Source organism: Vulpes lagopus, chromosome 7, assembly GCF_018345385.1.
Source record: "Vulpes lagopus strain Blue_001 chromosome 7, ASM1834538v1, whole genome shotgun sequence".
Classification (NCBI taxonomy): domain Eukaryota; kingdom Metazoa; phylum Chordata; class Mammalia; order Carnivora; family Canidae; genus Vulpes; species Vulpes lagopus.
In genome coordinates, this window is record NC_054830.1 from 4,137,339 (window position 1) to 4,154,133 (window position 16,795).

The 16,795-nt window shown below is 47.4% G+C and overlaps 1 protein-coding gene and 1 pseudogene across 7 annotated transcripts in view; both read right to left on the reverse strand.

Annotated features, from left to right (window-relative positions):
- RFX2 (regulatory factor X2) overlaps positions 1–16,795 on the reverse strand; it is a 97,286-nt gene that overhangs the window by 39,274 nt on the left and 41,217 nt on the right. For 6 of the 7 annotated variants that reach the window (XM_041761557.1, XM_041761561.1, XM_041761562.1 and 3 more), the window contains exons 2-3: positions 1,965–2,077; positions 273–362 (exon numbers count right to left, since the gene is read on the reverse strand). The exons of the other annotated variant lie outside the window; for it this stretch is intronic. In XM_041761557.1, coding sequence (XP_041617491.1) covers positions 273–362; positions 1,965–2,069 — 195 coding nt within the window. In that variant the 5' untranslated portion in view covers positions 2,070–2,077. The remainder of the gene's footprint in view (positions 1–272; positions 363–1,964; positions 2,078–16,795) is intronic. 7 annotated transcript variants of the gene reach the window in all.
- LOC121494666 lies at positions 11,954–16,189 on the reverse strand (annotated as a pseudogene).

Below are 16,795 nucleotides of genomic sequence, written 5' to 3' on the forward strand. Positions count from 1 at the left end.
CACCCCAGGGCTCTATGGAAGTGCTGGCTTGCACCCCAAATGCTGAATTTCTGAACGAATGAAAGGCCATCAGCTTTCTTGGCTTATTGCAAACTCTGTGCAGTAAAAGAGTTTTTTTTCTTTTTTAACATAGCTCCTAAAGAACCTTCTGGTAAAGGACCGAAGATATCAAAGACCATGGAATAGCAGCAACAGAAAAGGATGCAACGTTCAGAGAGGGCTCCGGATCGCTAAGTGCTAGCGTGCCCCGTTGGCACCTGTGCTGTGGTTACCTGCTGTGGCACCTGCTGGACCCTGGGGAGGGAGATTGGCTGCATCTGAGCCCCTTTGGGAGCCGAGCCCGCTGCCTGGACCAACACCCTCTAAAAGGGAAGGAGAGAAGGACATTTAGACTTGTCAGAGTTTAGTCCTTAAAACAAACACAGATTACAACCAGAACACCGCCACCTACTCCACTGTCACCTCACAGGAACATAAGCAGGACTGAGAGGAGAGAGGACGGGGCACGCATGTGCCCGGGTGTGCGCGCGCACACACACACACACACACACACACACACACCCACTCATTGGCACACAGGAGCGCACGTGCCTCCACCTGCCCCCAGCAGCTCTCCCGCCTTGGGGCCTGTTCTGCAAGGCGACGTGGGCTGTCCCTGGCGCCGGGCTGAGAGGACCCTCCGGACAGCTGTCCACACCACCTTCCCGTGGTGGGAAGTTGGGCTGGATGTGGCAGGGCTGGGAGGTGAAGCGAGAAGAGCGTATCTGGGGACCCGAGGCAGCAGGAACTCCTCTCTCTGGCAAAGGAGAGAGGCTCTCGCTGGTGAGGGAGGCAGGGCAGCCGGTGGGCATGAGCATTTGAAGCTTTCCAGAAAGGGGGTGCCCCAAATACGCAGCAGGAAGTCTCTGCCTGGGGAGCAGAGGATGCACCTGGGGGCGGGGCGGGCACGTGGGGGGCTGGGGGCCTGGGTGCATCTCTAGCAGGGACGGGAGCCCTGGAACTGGGGAGGGCCATGGTGGCCGCGGTGGGACCCTGACACCAGCCAGGTCCTGGGGCCACAGGAGTCTGGGGCCTGGCGGGAAGGACCCGAGGCGGCCCGGGGCGGACGGCTGATGTGTCAGGTTGCGGTGGGCAGGGCAGCAAGTCAGTTGGGCTACAACTGAATCTGATCACACCCCCTGGGCCCCCTCGGATGGGCTTCCGAGGCCCACGCCGGGGCTGCCGTATTGGCAGGAAATAAAAGCTAAACGTGTCCGACTATCCATCCTGAGATGAACAGACCACCCTGCGGCCTGTCTTCTTGTTCTTGGGGAATTATGCGGCTTTTTCATCAATTCCGTCATGCTTCTGACCCCTGGGATTGTACTGGGGGTGGTCACGTGGCCACAGGGGGCCTCTGCACACATCTCCGAGCTTCCAGGCTGTTCCGCCGCCCTCGGCTTTGTGTGGTCTCCAGTCACTGACTTTATGTTTACGTCTGCGGTGTGTTTCCATCCGTGGCAAAAAGCCAGAAGTCAAGGGCCTTCGTGTGCAAAGTCCCTCCTTGCAAATTTTAAAGACTACATCCACTCTAACGCTAGCATTCTAACCCATTTTGTGCCTTATCCATAGTCTTCCTGGGTAACGGGTATTTCCCAGGTGTGAGAAAACTTCCCTTAAAAGACAGAAATAGGCTCAGCTGGTTTCTTTTGGTGTTTGTATCCTTGAGTCCTTGGTGGGACGTTTTCAACAGCAAAAAAAGCCGGATAATGGGGACATGCTGGGGCAGCGGGCACAGAGCAAACGGCGTGGCTGTTTCAACAGCAGCCGCCTTGGGACCCAGATGTTAATTTGGGAAAATACAGATTCCTCTCTCTGCTGACTCGGGTGTTTTTCAAAACCTAGGAGGATGCGTGCCCCCGCCCCGGCCACACTGGTTTTCCCAGAACAGCTCGAGCCCCGAGCAGCAGGGGCTGGTCTGTTACCTGCGGGGAGGCTGGCACAGGCCGGGCCACGGGAGCCTGGGCTGCCGCCGACGGACACAGAGCCACAGAAGCCGGCGAGTCGGATCCACCCTCTGAGTTCTGCATGCTCAGTTCTAAAGAAAGGCGGAGAGAGGTTGAGTGGAGCGGAGTTGCCATCCGGAAGCCCCAGGAGGCAACGTCAGACGTGGACAAGCTCGGCAAGGGGTTACTGTCTAGGCCTCAAAATCCAAATGCAAGGAAGGATGCTGGCTGTACCCGGGAAGGAAGACAGGGATCCGGGGGGCCCACATGCTCACAGAGTGACGGGGGGGGGGGGCAGGAAGTGTTTTCCCCAATATGAAACCCGAAGTCGGCTCTGCGGGCCTTCCTCAGTGGCAGGCTGGAGCAGCTCACTGCTTCTCCCCTTGCTGGTCTGATCCGGCCTGAGCTGCTTTCCAGCCCTCATACCGTTGTTTACTCATTTATCCAGCTAATCGCAAGCTCTTGAGGGATGTTTGCCATCTGGGGACCCAATGTCTCCCCCTCAGCACTGGGGATGCCGGGGCCGGGTCGTCCGTTGGGCAGACCTCGGGATCCCTGACCTCCACTCATTAGATGCCAGCAGCAGCATCTCTCTCCCCACCCCACCCCGTCAGCACAACCCAAAACATCTGTAGATATTGTCCAAGGGAAGAAAAAGGTGACACAAAGTGGGGGTAAAGAAGCATTTTATCTTGGGCTTGGATAGAAGTCCTGCCTTCTGTTCCTGGAGATCCTTTTTTTTTTTTTTAAGATTTTATTTATTTATAAGAGAGAAAGAGTGAGCATGAGTGGGAGGAGGGGCAGTGGGAGAAGCAAACTCCCCACTGAGCAAAGGGCCTGACATGGAACTTAATCCCAGGACCCCGGGATCATGACCTGAGGCCAAAGGCAGATGCTTAACTGAGCCACCCAGGTGTCCCAAGTGTTCCTGGAGATCCTTACCCACAAGAAAGCATAAAAGCTTATTTCTTTACAGCCGGATGCATACGTCTCACAAATAGGTAGTTTAAAAATTCTATACCAAAAGACTCATTTCATTTTTTCCCTAAGATCTTATTTATTTGACAGCGTGCACGCACAGGTGGGGGGAGCAGCAGAGGGAGAGGGAGAAGCAGGCTCCCCACGGAGCAGAGAGCATGATGCCGGGATCGATCCCAGGACCCTGAGATCATGGCCTGAGCCGAAGGCAGACGCTTCACCGACTGAGCCACCCAGGCGTCCCCCAAAAGACTCATTTCATACCAGAACAATGTGACAGATGATACAAAAAAAGACCATTCCATGAAAATGCTCAAGGCCCAACAGTCTTCACTTCTTAAGAACTGGCTGCTTTCGGTCCTTGAGAAGCTGTTAAATATGCAAACTGGAGAGAGGGAGTGGCTTAGTGGGCAGGTGCACCCCCGTCCTGCGCAGCACGCCCTCCCCAGCTGTCAAGTGGGGTCTCCCCACTTCTGCCTTATGGAGAGGCCTGAGCAGCACAGTGTGCACTGCGGTGCCGGGACCGGCGGCCAGAATTTTCCATCTGCTTTCCTCGCACCACAAGAGCTCCCACCTCTAAGAACAAGTCAAGAAAGCAGAAAGCCGTGTGTGGGTGTTTAAATATGTGAGTGTTGGCTTAACCCCATCTTCATTGATGAGGAACATTCTAGGACTTGGCCCGTTTCCCCTCCCAGAGCCTTTGGTACCTGGAGAGCCACTGGATGGATCCATGGCCATGGGGCCTGTGCCTGTGGCGGTTTCCTGTTTCCCTGACTCAGTCCTCGCCACTAGATGTCCCCAGAGTCACGTGGTGATGGGCAGTCCCCTACTTTCTTCCCGGCTTTCAGAGGAGGAGATGGAGAATTTCTCAAGTGTACTTCCTGGGTCTCCCAACTCTCTGCTTTCTGGACAGAATTGACCTTTGGAATGATTTTGTAGGGAGTTGCTTAATTGAGGTCTTATTTACAGTTTTCCCCAACGTTTGAGCCAGTCACCGGCACCCCACACACCACTTTGTTCCACTCTGAAGCCAGGAAGTGGGTAGTGGGAGGAGATCACTGGACTTGGTGGAGAGAACCCACTAGAGACAGATCGGGAAAGCTGACTCAGAGCCCGGCTCCTTGTTCACAGGCAGAAATAACTGTGCTCCAGAGTCTAAGTCATTAAAACCAGGGGAGCCCGTGAGTGTGAGGCTAAGGGTAAGCCCACGCTCGGCTCACTGTGGCCAGAGCGCAATTTCCAGAATTCAAGTTATTCAAGATCGTGCCAAATTTTCACACTAATGTTTCCTAGTTTAACACTGTATACCATGTGCTGTTTGTCACACTGTTTAGCATACAGTGTCTAGGCCAAGAGTCACCAAACTTTTCCTGCAAAGGATCAGAGACTTTTGGGCACATCTGGTCCTGTTACAACTTCTAGACTTTGCTGTCCTGGCATAAAAGTAGCCATTGCTCACACACACGCACACACATACATACACACACACACACACACACACACGAGTGATCCTGTGTTCTAGTAAGACTTCATTTACAAAAAAAAAAGGTGACAGGCCAGGTTTGGCCTGCAGACCATTGTTGCCAGTCCTTGGTTCATATAATTTAGGTTTGATGAAGTGACATGGTTGTGGAAGATGGGTAGAAAAAGGACACAGTCTGGATTCAAAACCCTGAGGTCCACAGGCCTGGATCCAGAGGGGAGTTCCTGTGGCCACATCTCACCAACATGTCAGAACCAGAGGGACCACAAGGGACAACCCAAATTGTTAGAAGGATAAAGCTGTCAGCGTTTAAAGACAAATGGAAATATCATCTAGTCTTAAATAGCAACAGTGCTCCTGAAGTTTATAAAGTCACCAACAGGGGTACCTGCGTGGCTCAGTCGGTTAAGCATCTGCCTTCGCTCAGGTCATGATCCCAGGGTCCTGGGATTGAGCCCTGCATTGGGCTCCCTGCTCAGCGGGGAGTCTGCTTCTCCCTCGCCCTCTGCCGTTCCCCCTGCTTATGCTCTATCTCTGTCAAATAAATAAGATAAATCTTAAAAAAAAAATAAAGTCACCAAATCTCAGAAGCCAAGTATAGCCCTTAAAACTTAAACAGGAGTTTGGGCAGCAGGGACAAATCCCTCTGGGAAGTGGTAGTGGGTTGAACAGGGACTCCCAAAACTCACGACCACTCAGAATCTCTGAATGTGACCTTATCTGGAAATAGTGTCTTTGCAGGTATAATCAAGGTAAGGATCAAGGTGAGGTCATACTGGAGTGGGGTGAGCACTAAATCCAAGGACAGTGTTCTTGTAACAGACAGAAGAGGACACGTAGGGAGGAAGACCACATGGTGATGGAGGCGGAGAAGGAGGGATGCAGTGACACTCCAGGGAAGCCAAGGATGGCTGAGGCCACCAGAAATCAGAGGAGGTGAGAAGGATCCTTCCCTGGAGGGAGCACAGCCCGCTGACACCTTCTGGTCTCCAAACTGTGAGAGGCCAAATTTCAGTTGTTTCAAGCCACCTGGCCTGTGGTACTTTGAATGGTGGCCCCAGAAAACTCACGTAGGGCTCCATGTTATGAGGAGCATGGCTGGGACAAAAGCATCCCATGAGATGGCTTCCGGGTAGTGCTTCAGTGTCCTGCATGACCCGGGCAGTTGACAAATATTTACCAAATGAATAAATACCTTAGTGTCTCCTTAGTATTACGGCCCATGCCGAATTATACAAAACTATATATAGTGTCTAAGATAGTGAGAGTCTGTGTAAAGTTTCAGAACATTTACAATCTACCTGGTTATTTTAAGGGTGTATAGACTATTCTGGGAAATGTAATGACCTTTTGAGACTAACTGTTCTACTCCCCCTGAACACATCCCTTAATGGTAGCATCAGACAGACAGATACCATGTGGGCCAGCCTGGCTGCTCCAATATGCTGACACACAATATGCCTGTCTGCAGAGGGAGGAAATCCTTCCCTACCCATCTAAGATAACCAAGGTCATACATTGCATATAAGCTGATCCAGTTTCCTGAATTTTGTTTTCTGAATTTTTAAAATTTGGTCCCATTGGTCAAGAGTTCTTAACACATCAAAGTTAAGATTTTTAAAAAAATTGTTTATTCAAAGGCATGTAATGGCACTGGCTTCCAGTAACGGTGGAGCAGATTGGTTGGATTAAGCCTCCTGCAGATAACAAATAAAAAATCTGGGCAAAATATTAAAACACAAAACACACACACACACACACACACACACACACTCCTATTTAAAGACACTGCGGGGGGGAGGTGACCAAAGCAGACAGACACTTGTCCACCCTTGAAAGACTGCTGCCACAGTCAGACCGGTGATTTGAATTTTTGCCAGGGGCATGTTCCAGTCCACGAATGCTTAGGTGGCAGAAAGCAGCAGTCTGGTTGTCTTGAAGTGTGAGAGGAGTTCAGAATATTAGGGGGAAATCCTGGAAGACAGAGAGCCACAGAGGGAGCAAGCCCCCAGATCCACCTAGAGTCCATCCAAATCTTTGGCCATCTGACTAAACAACACTTGTGTGGGGAAGACAACAAGGGATTTGGAGAAACACTCAAAGATGAGCAGCTCAAAGATGAGCAAACTAAGAGATTTCAGCTGCTGCTGAAAAAGATATATTTGCATGAGGGGCAGGGTTTGAGTCCATCCAGCCAAGATAAATGCTAGTAGGGAGAACATAGCAGAATCCAGAAATTCTACAACATAGCACTCATGATTTCCAGGACCAATAAAGACCATGAGCTATGGGAAGAAATGGCTATTACCCATATCCAAGAAAAAAAAAGTGGAGTCAATTATAACCAAGCCAAGATAATCCAGGGGGTACAGATAAAGCAGCTACTTTTTAGTATGTCAAGAACTTAAAGGAACATATAGGAATCTCAATAGAGGAGGACAAACCATAAAAAAAAATACGTGGAAATTCTGGAGCTGAAAAGTACAATAAAATGGAAATTTCACTAACTATACTTAACAGCTGATCAGAGATAGCAGAAGAGTGAGTTAGTGAACTCGAAAAGAGATCAATGGAACCCAATCTGAAGAAATGAGAGGGGGAAAAACTGTAGAAAAATGAACAGAACATGCAGTCTAACATATATGTAACTGACGTCTCAGAAGGAGAAAATGGGAGAGGAAAAAGTTATTTAAGAATGGCCAAACATCTCTTAAATATGGTGAAAGACATCAACTTATAGATCCAGGAATTTCAGCAAAGCCCAAGAATGATAAATACAAAGAAAATAACTTAGATGTGTCATGGCTAAACTGCCAAACTACAGAAAAAGAAACAGAAAATCTTGAAAGCATCCAGAGAGAAACAACATATTATATTCAAAGGAACAAGAGTATGGATGATACCCATCTTCCCATCAGTGACAAAGATGACCAGAAGATAATGGGATAACATACTTAAAGTGCTGGGGGAAAGCTGTCAATCTAGAATTCTGTATCCAGCAAAACTATTCTTTAAAAAAAGGTGACATAGGGGATCCCTGAGTAGGTCAGCGGTTTAGCACTTGCCTTCGGCCCAGGGCGTGACCCTGGAGTCTCAGTATTGAGTCCCACATTGGGATCCCTGCATGGAGCCTGTTTCTCTCTCTGCCTATGTCTCTGCCTCTCTCTCTTGCTCTGTGTGTCTCTCATGAATAAATAAATAAAATCTTTTTAAAAATTATAAATATGTGAGTCATTACAAAGGACTCTATTGTTACATTTTTTTCTCTTAATTTCTTTAAAATACATCTATTTAACAAAAAATTATAACTCTATTGTGTGTTTTTATAACATATGTAGAGATAATCTATACAATAATAGCACAAAGGAATGAAGAGGGGTAAATGGAATTAGATATGCAAAGTTCTTATATTTTACAATATGTAGTAATCTAGTTTGTGAAGATACATTATGTAATCCCTAAAATAATCTCTAAAAAGAAACCCAAAACATACAGCTTAAAAATTAATGAAAACGCAAATGAAATGCTAAACATATTTTTCCTCAAAAAAAAAAGGCAGCTGGGATCCCTGGGTGGCGCAGCGGTTTGGCGCCTGCCTTTGGCCCAGGGCGCGATCCTGGAGATCCGGGATCGAATCCCACGTCAGGCTCCCGGTGCATGGAGCTTGCTTCTCCCTCTGCCTGTGTCTCTGCCTCTCTCTCTCACTGTGTTCCTATCATAAATAAATAAAAATTTTAAAAAAAGGCAGGTAATAAAGAACGTAAGGAACAAAAAACAGATGAAACAAATAGCAAAATGGCTTTCCTAAATTCAGATATGTTAATAATTACATTAAACACTGTAATGAAAAGACAGAAATAGCCTTGATTTAAAAAAAAATCTCATATGTTGCCTTTTGAAAAGAAACTCTATTTTTAAATTTTTATTTATTTATTTATTTATTTATTTATTTTTGAGAGAGAGAGAAGAGAGAAGGAGCACATGCAAGGATGCGGGGGGGAGGTGCGCAGAGGGAGAGGGAAATGGAAATCCCAAGCAGACTCTGCACTGAGCACAGTCCCACGTGGGGCTCGATCACACAACCCTGAGATCATGACTTGACCTGAAACCAAGAGTTGGATGCTCAACCGACTTAGGCACCAAGGTGCCCTGAAACAGTCATAAGATACAAAGGCACACATAGTGGAAAGTAATAGAATGGAAAATGATACACTGTGCAAATTTTAATCTTAAGCTGGAGTGGCTTTAATGATAAGACAAAATTCCTTCACAACAAGACATATTGCTAGAGATAATGAGGCAGGAACATTTCACCCAGATAAAATTCATCGGGATGATAGAATCATTATAGAAGTATATGCACCTAGTAGTATAGCTTCAAAATACACAGAGAAAAAATTAGCAGAACTAAAGGAAAAAATAAAGAGTCACAGTTGGAGATTTAAATACTCTTCTCTCAGTAATTTTGATAGAAACTAAACAAAAATACCAGTGAGGATTTATCTGGGTGACACTATCAACCACAGTGATCTGACATTTATAGAGCACAAAAACCCACACTTGCGCATTCTTTTCAAACATACAAGTAATATTCACTAAGATGGGTCATATTTTGGGCCATAAAATGAGCTCAATATGCTTCAAAAGAATGAATTATATAGAGTACATATGTATTTTAACAAAAGAACAAATCAGAGGTCAGTAAGATGTCTAGAAAAATGCTAAATATTTAGAAAATTTAAAATACCCATTAAAATTTAGAAAATTTAACATAACCTATAGGTCAAAGAATAAATCATAAGAGAAATTAGGAAATATTTTGAACTGAATAACAACGAAAACACCACACATCAAAATTTAGGGATGTATTTAAAGCAGCGCTGTGAGGGAAATGTTTAGCTTTATAAGCAGATTAGAAAGATTTTAAAGCTTAGGAAGCTATAAAAAGATTAGCAAACTAAACTTAAGCAGAAAAAAGGAAATAATAAAGAAAAACATAATGAAGTAAAAACTCCACAAACCATGGAGAAAATGAATAGAACCAAAATTTCCCCCAAACTGAAACTTCTTTCCTCCTCCTCCTCCTCCTCCTCCTCCTCCTCCTCCTCCTCCTCCTTCTTTTTTTTAAGATTTTATTTATTTATTTGAGAGAGAGCATGAGTCAAGGGAGGAGCAGAGGGAGAAGTAGATTCTCCCCACGGAGCAGGAAGCCCAACTTGGGGCTTGGATCTCAGGGCTCCAGGATCACAACCTGAGCCAAAGACAGATGCTTTACCAACTGAGCCACTCAGGTGCCCCTGAAATTTCTTCGAAAAAGATATGAGCTATAAAGCCATGAAAAGACATGGAGGAAACATAAATTCACACTATTTTTAAAAAAGATTTTATTTCTTTATTTGAGAGAAAGCAAGAGCGAGAGAGATCACAGAGGGAGAGGAAGGGTAGAAGCAGACTCCTCAACAAGCAGGGAGCCCCACATGGGGCTTGATCCCAGGACCCCAGGATCATGACCTGAGCTGAAGGCAGATGCTTCACCAACTGAGTCCCCCAGGTACCCCTATAAATTCATACTATTAAGTAAAAGTAAATCCATATGTGCTGGATGATTCCAACAATTCTGGAAAAGGAAGAATTATGGAGATGGTAGAAAGATCAGTGGTTGCCAGAGGTTTAAGGGGAAAGAGGGATGAATCGGTGGGCAGAGAGGATTTTTAAGGCAGAGAAACTACTTGATGTGATCCTGTAATGGTGGATACCTGTCATTATACATCTGTCCAAACCCACAGAATGTACATCATCAGGAGTGACCTCTGATGTCAACTATGGACTTTGGGTGATAATAATATGTTTATGTCAGTGCAGGTTTCATCTACAAATACACCACTCTGGTGGGGAACGTTGATAAAGGGGGAGACTAGGCATGAGTGAGGGCAGAGAGTACATGGAAAACCTCTGCAACTTCTCTTCAATTTTGCTGTGAACCTAAAACTGCTCTAAAAAAGACAAAGTCTTAGAAAAAAAGACTGACAACTTCCCATAAAAGACTGATAAGAAAAAAAAGACTGATAAGAGAAACGAAGACAAACCCCAAATTGCCAATATAAAAGAATGAAATGAGATATACCACTAAAAATCTTATAGAAACCACAATCATAAAGAAGTATCATGGGCAGCCCCAGTGGCGCAGCGGTTTAGCGCCACCTGCAGCCTAGGGCGTGATCCTGGAGACCCTGGATCAAGTCCCACATCAGGCTCTCTGCATGGAGCCTACTTCTCCCTCTGCCTATGTCTCTGCCTCTCTCTCTCTGTGTCTCTATGAATAAATAAATAAATAATCTTAAAAAAAAAGAAGTATCATGAACAACCTTAGCCAATAAACTCACCAACTTATATCAAATGATTTTTTTTTGTTTTGTTTTTTGGAAAAACACAACATACCAAAACTGACACAAGAGGAAATAGAAAATGTGAATGTCATATCTAACAAACTGCATGTTATTGAAAGCCTCTTTACAAAGAAAACTTCAGACACAGAAACTCTCACTGGTAAAACTGAAATGAAACTGAAATAAAACACTGAAAAAGGAATTAATACACAAATTCCATTGGAAAATACACTCATTTTAGAAGGTCATCAAAACCCTAAGCAAAACTTGATGAAGACATTGGTATTAGGATCAATATTTCTCATGATCACATATGCAAAAATGATACAGATTAACAAATCAAATCCAGCAATATAAAACTAATTAATAAAACTAGTAATTAATAATGAATAACTAATAAAACTAATAATAACTAATTTTCAACTTTTTTTTTCCTAACGAAGTTTCAACTCCATTCCTCCTGAAATGATTTTTGACAAAGGTGTCAAAACAATTCAACAGAGAAAGTTTTTTTTTTTTTTAAGATTTTATTTATTTATTCATGAGAGACACACAGAGACACAGGCAGAAGGAGAAGCAGGCTCCATGCAGGGAGCCCGATGTGGAATTTGATCCCAGGACCTCAGGATCACGCCCTGGGCCAAAGGCAGGCGCCAAACTGCTGAGCTACCCAGGGATTCCCAGGGAAGTTGTTTAAGCAAATGATATACCCATATGGGAAGAAACAAACGATTTTTTTTTTTTTTTTTTACTTTAAGAAGTTAAAACAAGAGACACTTGAAGTTAATTTTGCACCTGTCTGACAAAGAGCATGTGCCACCTCACTGGCCCTCTCCGCTGCCCTTTCTGTATCAGAACCCCCATCCTGAAGCCCTGACCTGAGGTCCCCCCCATGAGCAGCAACTGCAGCTGATCCAGTTCAACTCTCCCCAGACAGCACCTGTAAAACAGGATCTCCAAGTGATAGGTTTTTTCCGCAAGGGATCCGAAACAAGAGACGAGCTGGAAGATGAAGACTATTCTTTCTCCTGATGCAGAAAAATTAAACCAACACAAAATCCAACCCAGAGGCCAACATGTCCTCCCAGTCCGACGCCGTGTTCAGGTAACTCTCCTCTCTAATCCATGAAAGAGAGAGAGAGAGAGAGAGAGAGAGAGAGAACAGGGCTGGTCTTTAAGAGATGCAATTTCTCCAGATGGTACAAAGTATTTTTAAAGGGCCCAGAAGCAGAACTGAGCTATGGGAGCCTGACTATGGGAAGGGCTTCGTTCCTAAATGGGATCTTTGGTGTTTATCAAGGCCCGAGTTCCAGCTGAAACTCTTCCTGCAGCAGGAACACTTATGTTTTCTCTCCTGTGTGAACTCTCTGATGCCGATTAAAATTTGATCTTTGAATAAAACTCTTCTCACGGGGACACCTGGGTAGCTCAGCAATTGAGCATCTGCTTTCAGCTCAGGGTGTGATCCTGGGATCGAGTCCCACATCAGGCTCCCCGTGAGGAGCCTGCTTCTCCTTCTTCCTGTGTCTCTGCCTCTCTCTCTGTCTCTCATGAATAAATAAAATCTTAAAACACACACACACACACACAAAACCCTCTTCTCAAGGTGGGACATTTATAGGGTTTCTTTCCCGTGTGGATCTTCTCATGGTGACGCAAGCCTGAGAAGTCGCTAAAGCCTTTCCCACAGTAATCACATTTACAAGGTTTCTCTCCCGAGCGGATCCTCTGATGCTTCACAAAGTCTGAACTCTGCAGAAAGGCTTTTTTGCAGGTGGGGCACTGAAAGTACGTCTCTCCGTCTCTCCAGTGTGAGTTGTTTGGTGAAAAACAAGCTGGGAATTCCTGTAAAACGCTTTCCCACACTCCCTGTAAGTGGGGAGTTTCTGGACCATGGGGGCCCTCGGCAGCCGTTTCGGAGAGGTCTCTCTCTTCTCCTCTGGCCACAATAGGGACAGTTCTTCTGGATGGGGATTGGCCAAATGCTGGTTCCCAGAATTCCTTCCTTGGGGGGAGAGCTGGCCCGCTGGCCACTTACCCTGAAGGTTTTCTGGAGCCTCAGGGAGACTGTCCCCTTCTCCAAAGTATCTTGGTTCATCCTCACTGAGGCGGCCACCCAAGGAAGCCTGCGAAGGTGCCTCTCCTGACACTTGACAGGAGACATCAGAAGCTTCCTGTCCCCTACAAATTTCCAAATTCACTTTCTCCTTGTCATTCTCTTGCCTGTCTCCTATGCCGGTGGGTCTTGGGATCTTCTAACATAAAGGTGTAGTCCTGCCAACTCTTTCCCATACTCTGCTGAATTAGTTAGATCAGACTTGGAATTGGAAATGCCTCCTGAGACTGTTTTCCTGTAGGTCTCCAGCATGAGATCCCAGTTCTGCTCCTTCTGAGTGGAATCCAGGTGCCTCCGCTGCCCCTGCTTGGAGAAAGGAGGCTCGGAAGTCCTGGTGTCTGGTGAGCCTTTCCTCCTGTAGGGCGGGAGGCGGGGCAGCAGCCATCACTAATTTTTGTTCCATGTCACCCTCCTCTTTCACTGTAGGGCCCGGTGGCTCCAGAGGCCTCAGGACGCATCCTGAAGTCCCAGCTCTGGAGGCATCACTTCCGGATGGTGCTTCACTCCCCCTACTTGGTGACTTGGAGATTCCATCTTCTCTGATAAGATTTCCTGTCCTGGAGCCTAGATGCTGCTGATCCACTGTCACAGCCTCTGGGGGTCTCCCTTCAAGCTCGCCACGAGGGTCACTGCCTCCTCTCCGCTGCCTGGATGCTGTTTCCACACCCACATCTGGATCTGCCGGGGCAGGATAGACAGGAACTGCCCCAACATGAGGATCTCATGGATCTGCTCCTTCATGGGAACCTCTGGCTGCAGCCACTGGAATCAGAGCTTCCAGAGTTGTCTCCAGCACCTGGTAACGAAACTGCCTGAAAAGCTGGTGTGCAGTCTCGGGGCTAGAGAGTTCCCCTCGAGGGGCCGCATCTGGTCTGAGAATGGGGAGTCCTCGACCTTCGACAGTGGCGTCCCAGCTCGACAAGCATTCTCCGGCTTGGCAAGTCCTTTTAGGTGAAGTGTTTCCGGGATGGACTTGTCTCTGGGGAGGACTAAGTCTTCACTGAGGCTCTCACAGGTGCATTAGAGAGGGAATGAGAGCCAGTGAGTCTTTAACAAGCATATGAGTAATTTTTTTCTCCAACACTGCATATCGGCTCCATGTTAGGCCCTGCTCATGCCATTTCTAATCCCCACAATCCCCCGTCGGGTGCACATCCGTCAGCCCTGCGGCTGCTCTCGGGGGCCCAGGCACGACTCCCGGTGGCCACAGCCAGACCGCCCAGCCTGCACACAAATGAACTTTTATTCCTATCCTATATCACACACCAAAATGACTTTATTATTTTTTTTTATTTTTTTTACCAAAATGACTTTAAATTTGATTATAGACTCATGCATAGAAACTAAAACTATAAAACTTCTAAGAGAAAACATAGGGCAAACATAGGCAAGTTTCTTAGAATACAGAAAGTAATAAGTATGACAAGAAGAACTTGATTAATTTGTGAAAGCTAAGAACTTCTGTTCATTAAAAGACTTCAAGAACACAAATCAGGGGATGCCTGGGTGACTCAGTAGTTGAGCATCTGCCTTTGGCTCAGCACGTGATCCCGGAGTCCCGGGATCGAGTCCCCCATCAGGCCCCCCGCAGGGAGCCTACTTCTCCTTCTGCCTGTGTCCCTGCCCCTTTCTGTGTGTCTCTCATGAATAAATAAATAAAATCTTTAAAAATATATATAAATTAAAATTAAAGAAAAATAATATCAGTGTAGGCAGCAGGCAACTTTCCAGGGAGGCGGATGGACACATTCACCATGAGAACAGGGTGTGCATCACACAGAACACCCATTTGTCAATATTAGACAGTCAAGATTTTTGCATTTATAGTATGTAAATTTTAACCTGAAAAACCCTGTAAACATATAATAACGGAGTGGAGGACGGGGGTTGTGGGTATAAATGGCACCAGAACGGCAGAGTGATGATAAGTATACAGTATGGTGATAGCTGCACCCGGTTCATTATACTGTGTGTTGATTTTGTAGATGTGCGAATTTTCCACATTAAAAAATTAAATGAGGGGATCCCTGGGTGGCGCAGCGGTTTAGTGCCTGCCTTTGGCCCAGGGCGTGATCCTGGAGACCCGGGATCGAATCCCACGTCGGGCTCCTGGTACACGGAGCCTGCTTCTCCCTCTGCCTATGTCTCTGCCTCTCTCTTTCTCTCTGTGTGACTATCATAAAAAAAAAAAAATTAAATGAAAAACCACCGGGCAATCAGTTTTCAGCCCAAAAGAAGAAGTGCACGCATATTTCATCACTGCCTTTCTCCACATGCTCTGGTTTGCCATGTTAGCAGCCCTTGGAGATGAGAGCAGTAGGTCAGGTAGTCCTTCCAGAAGGTGTGAGGCTGGATCCGAGGGACCCCCGCACCCGCAGCACAGGGGCAGCAGCAGAGAGGCCAGAGGGCTGGCCCCACCGACAGGGCACCATGCAGTCACATTCAGCGTGAAGTTTGGGAATCCCTAAATTCTGCTTTTCCTCTTCTCTGCGCAGCTGGTCAGGCTCCTCAGGGATGACAGTCACTGGAGACCCGGGGACACACCCTCGCAGGTACGAGTGCGGGTCTGCGCTTCTGCTCTCAACTTGAACTTGCGACAGGAACTGGAAATCTTTCAGTGGCTGTCATCCCTGCCTGCTCTATCAGCTTCATTTGTCCTCTCTCCTGTTTTTCTGCCCAAGGCCTGGGCCTGAGCATTCATTCTCGGATACCAGCCACTGCCCAGCTTGTGAGGTTGGCCCCACGCTCCCTGCGGCTCAGAAACGCACCCAGTGTGTTGTCTGTAAGCCGAGCTGGTTTCATTGGCCATCTGGTCCCAGAGGAAGACACGCTTGAGGAACGAAGTGGCCTCTCCAGACCTCGGAAAAGGCACATCCGACCTGGGGACGCTGCCGGGGACACTCAGCAGGGGGAGCCTGTGTGAGCGTCAGTGAGGGGCAACGGGGACCAGCGGGGACCAGGGCACAGCAGCCTGGATTGCGCGGGCCTGGCCCGATGAATGGATCTGCCCCCGGGCACAAAGGGAAGAGGCTTCTGTTTACAGGAAAATACTCCGGTTGCCTAGCAACCAGTAATGACAGGAAAGGAAACGCAGAAAAAGCTGAGGGCACTTCTGGGCCCTGCTCCTGGCCCGCGCTGACTCACCGCGACCTGAAGCAATCTCCTTTCTATTCCTGTTCCGCCCTGGGCCTGGCGGAGGGGTCACCTGCCTTACGTAGGCCCCGCGGGATTTAGAAAACATCTTGTCGTCCAGCCGAGCAATGAGCAAGAGCAGCAGTTTTCCGTTTCCCTCCTTCTGATTGGTCAGTTAACTTCCCCTTCGGGGAGACCCTGAGCCTTTGCCTTTTCCTTTTGGGGGAGACACCTCAAGCTCACGTGGTGGCAGCTGGATGGCACCAGGCTCCCTTGGCCCCCGAGAAAGCAATTCCTGTCCGTGTGTCATCGTCCCCCCCCACACACACCCCGTGAACAAGAAGCGACAAGTCCAGAAGGCTCTCAAAGGGTACGGGTTGTTTCAGACCCCGGCTTCTGCCCCGACGCTTGTGTTGACACTCGGAGTGGCATGATGGTGACAAGGGAGATCGTGTCCACTCGCTTCTCTTGGATCCCATCCGTTTGAGTGCAAGGTCTAAGGAGCCAGCGATGTGAGCTTTAGGTTCTGTCCGCATGACACCCGTGGGCCTGGGGCCTGGGGCCTGGGGCAAGGGCTGGGCCCCCACGACAGCCCAGCTCAGCTCCAGGCACCCAGACGACCCGACCCTCGACCCTGACCCTCGCAGGTTTGGAGAACTTAAAGTCCGTCTCCTCCTTGCTGACAAGTGCATTCATTAACGCTCCGCGATGGTAC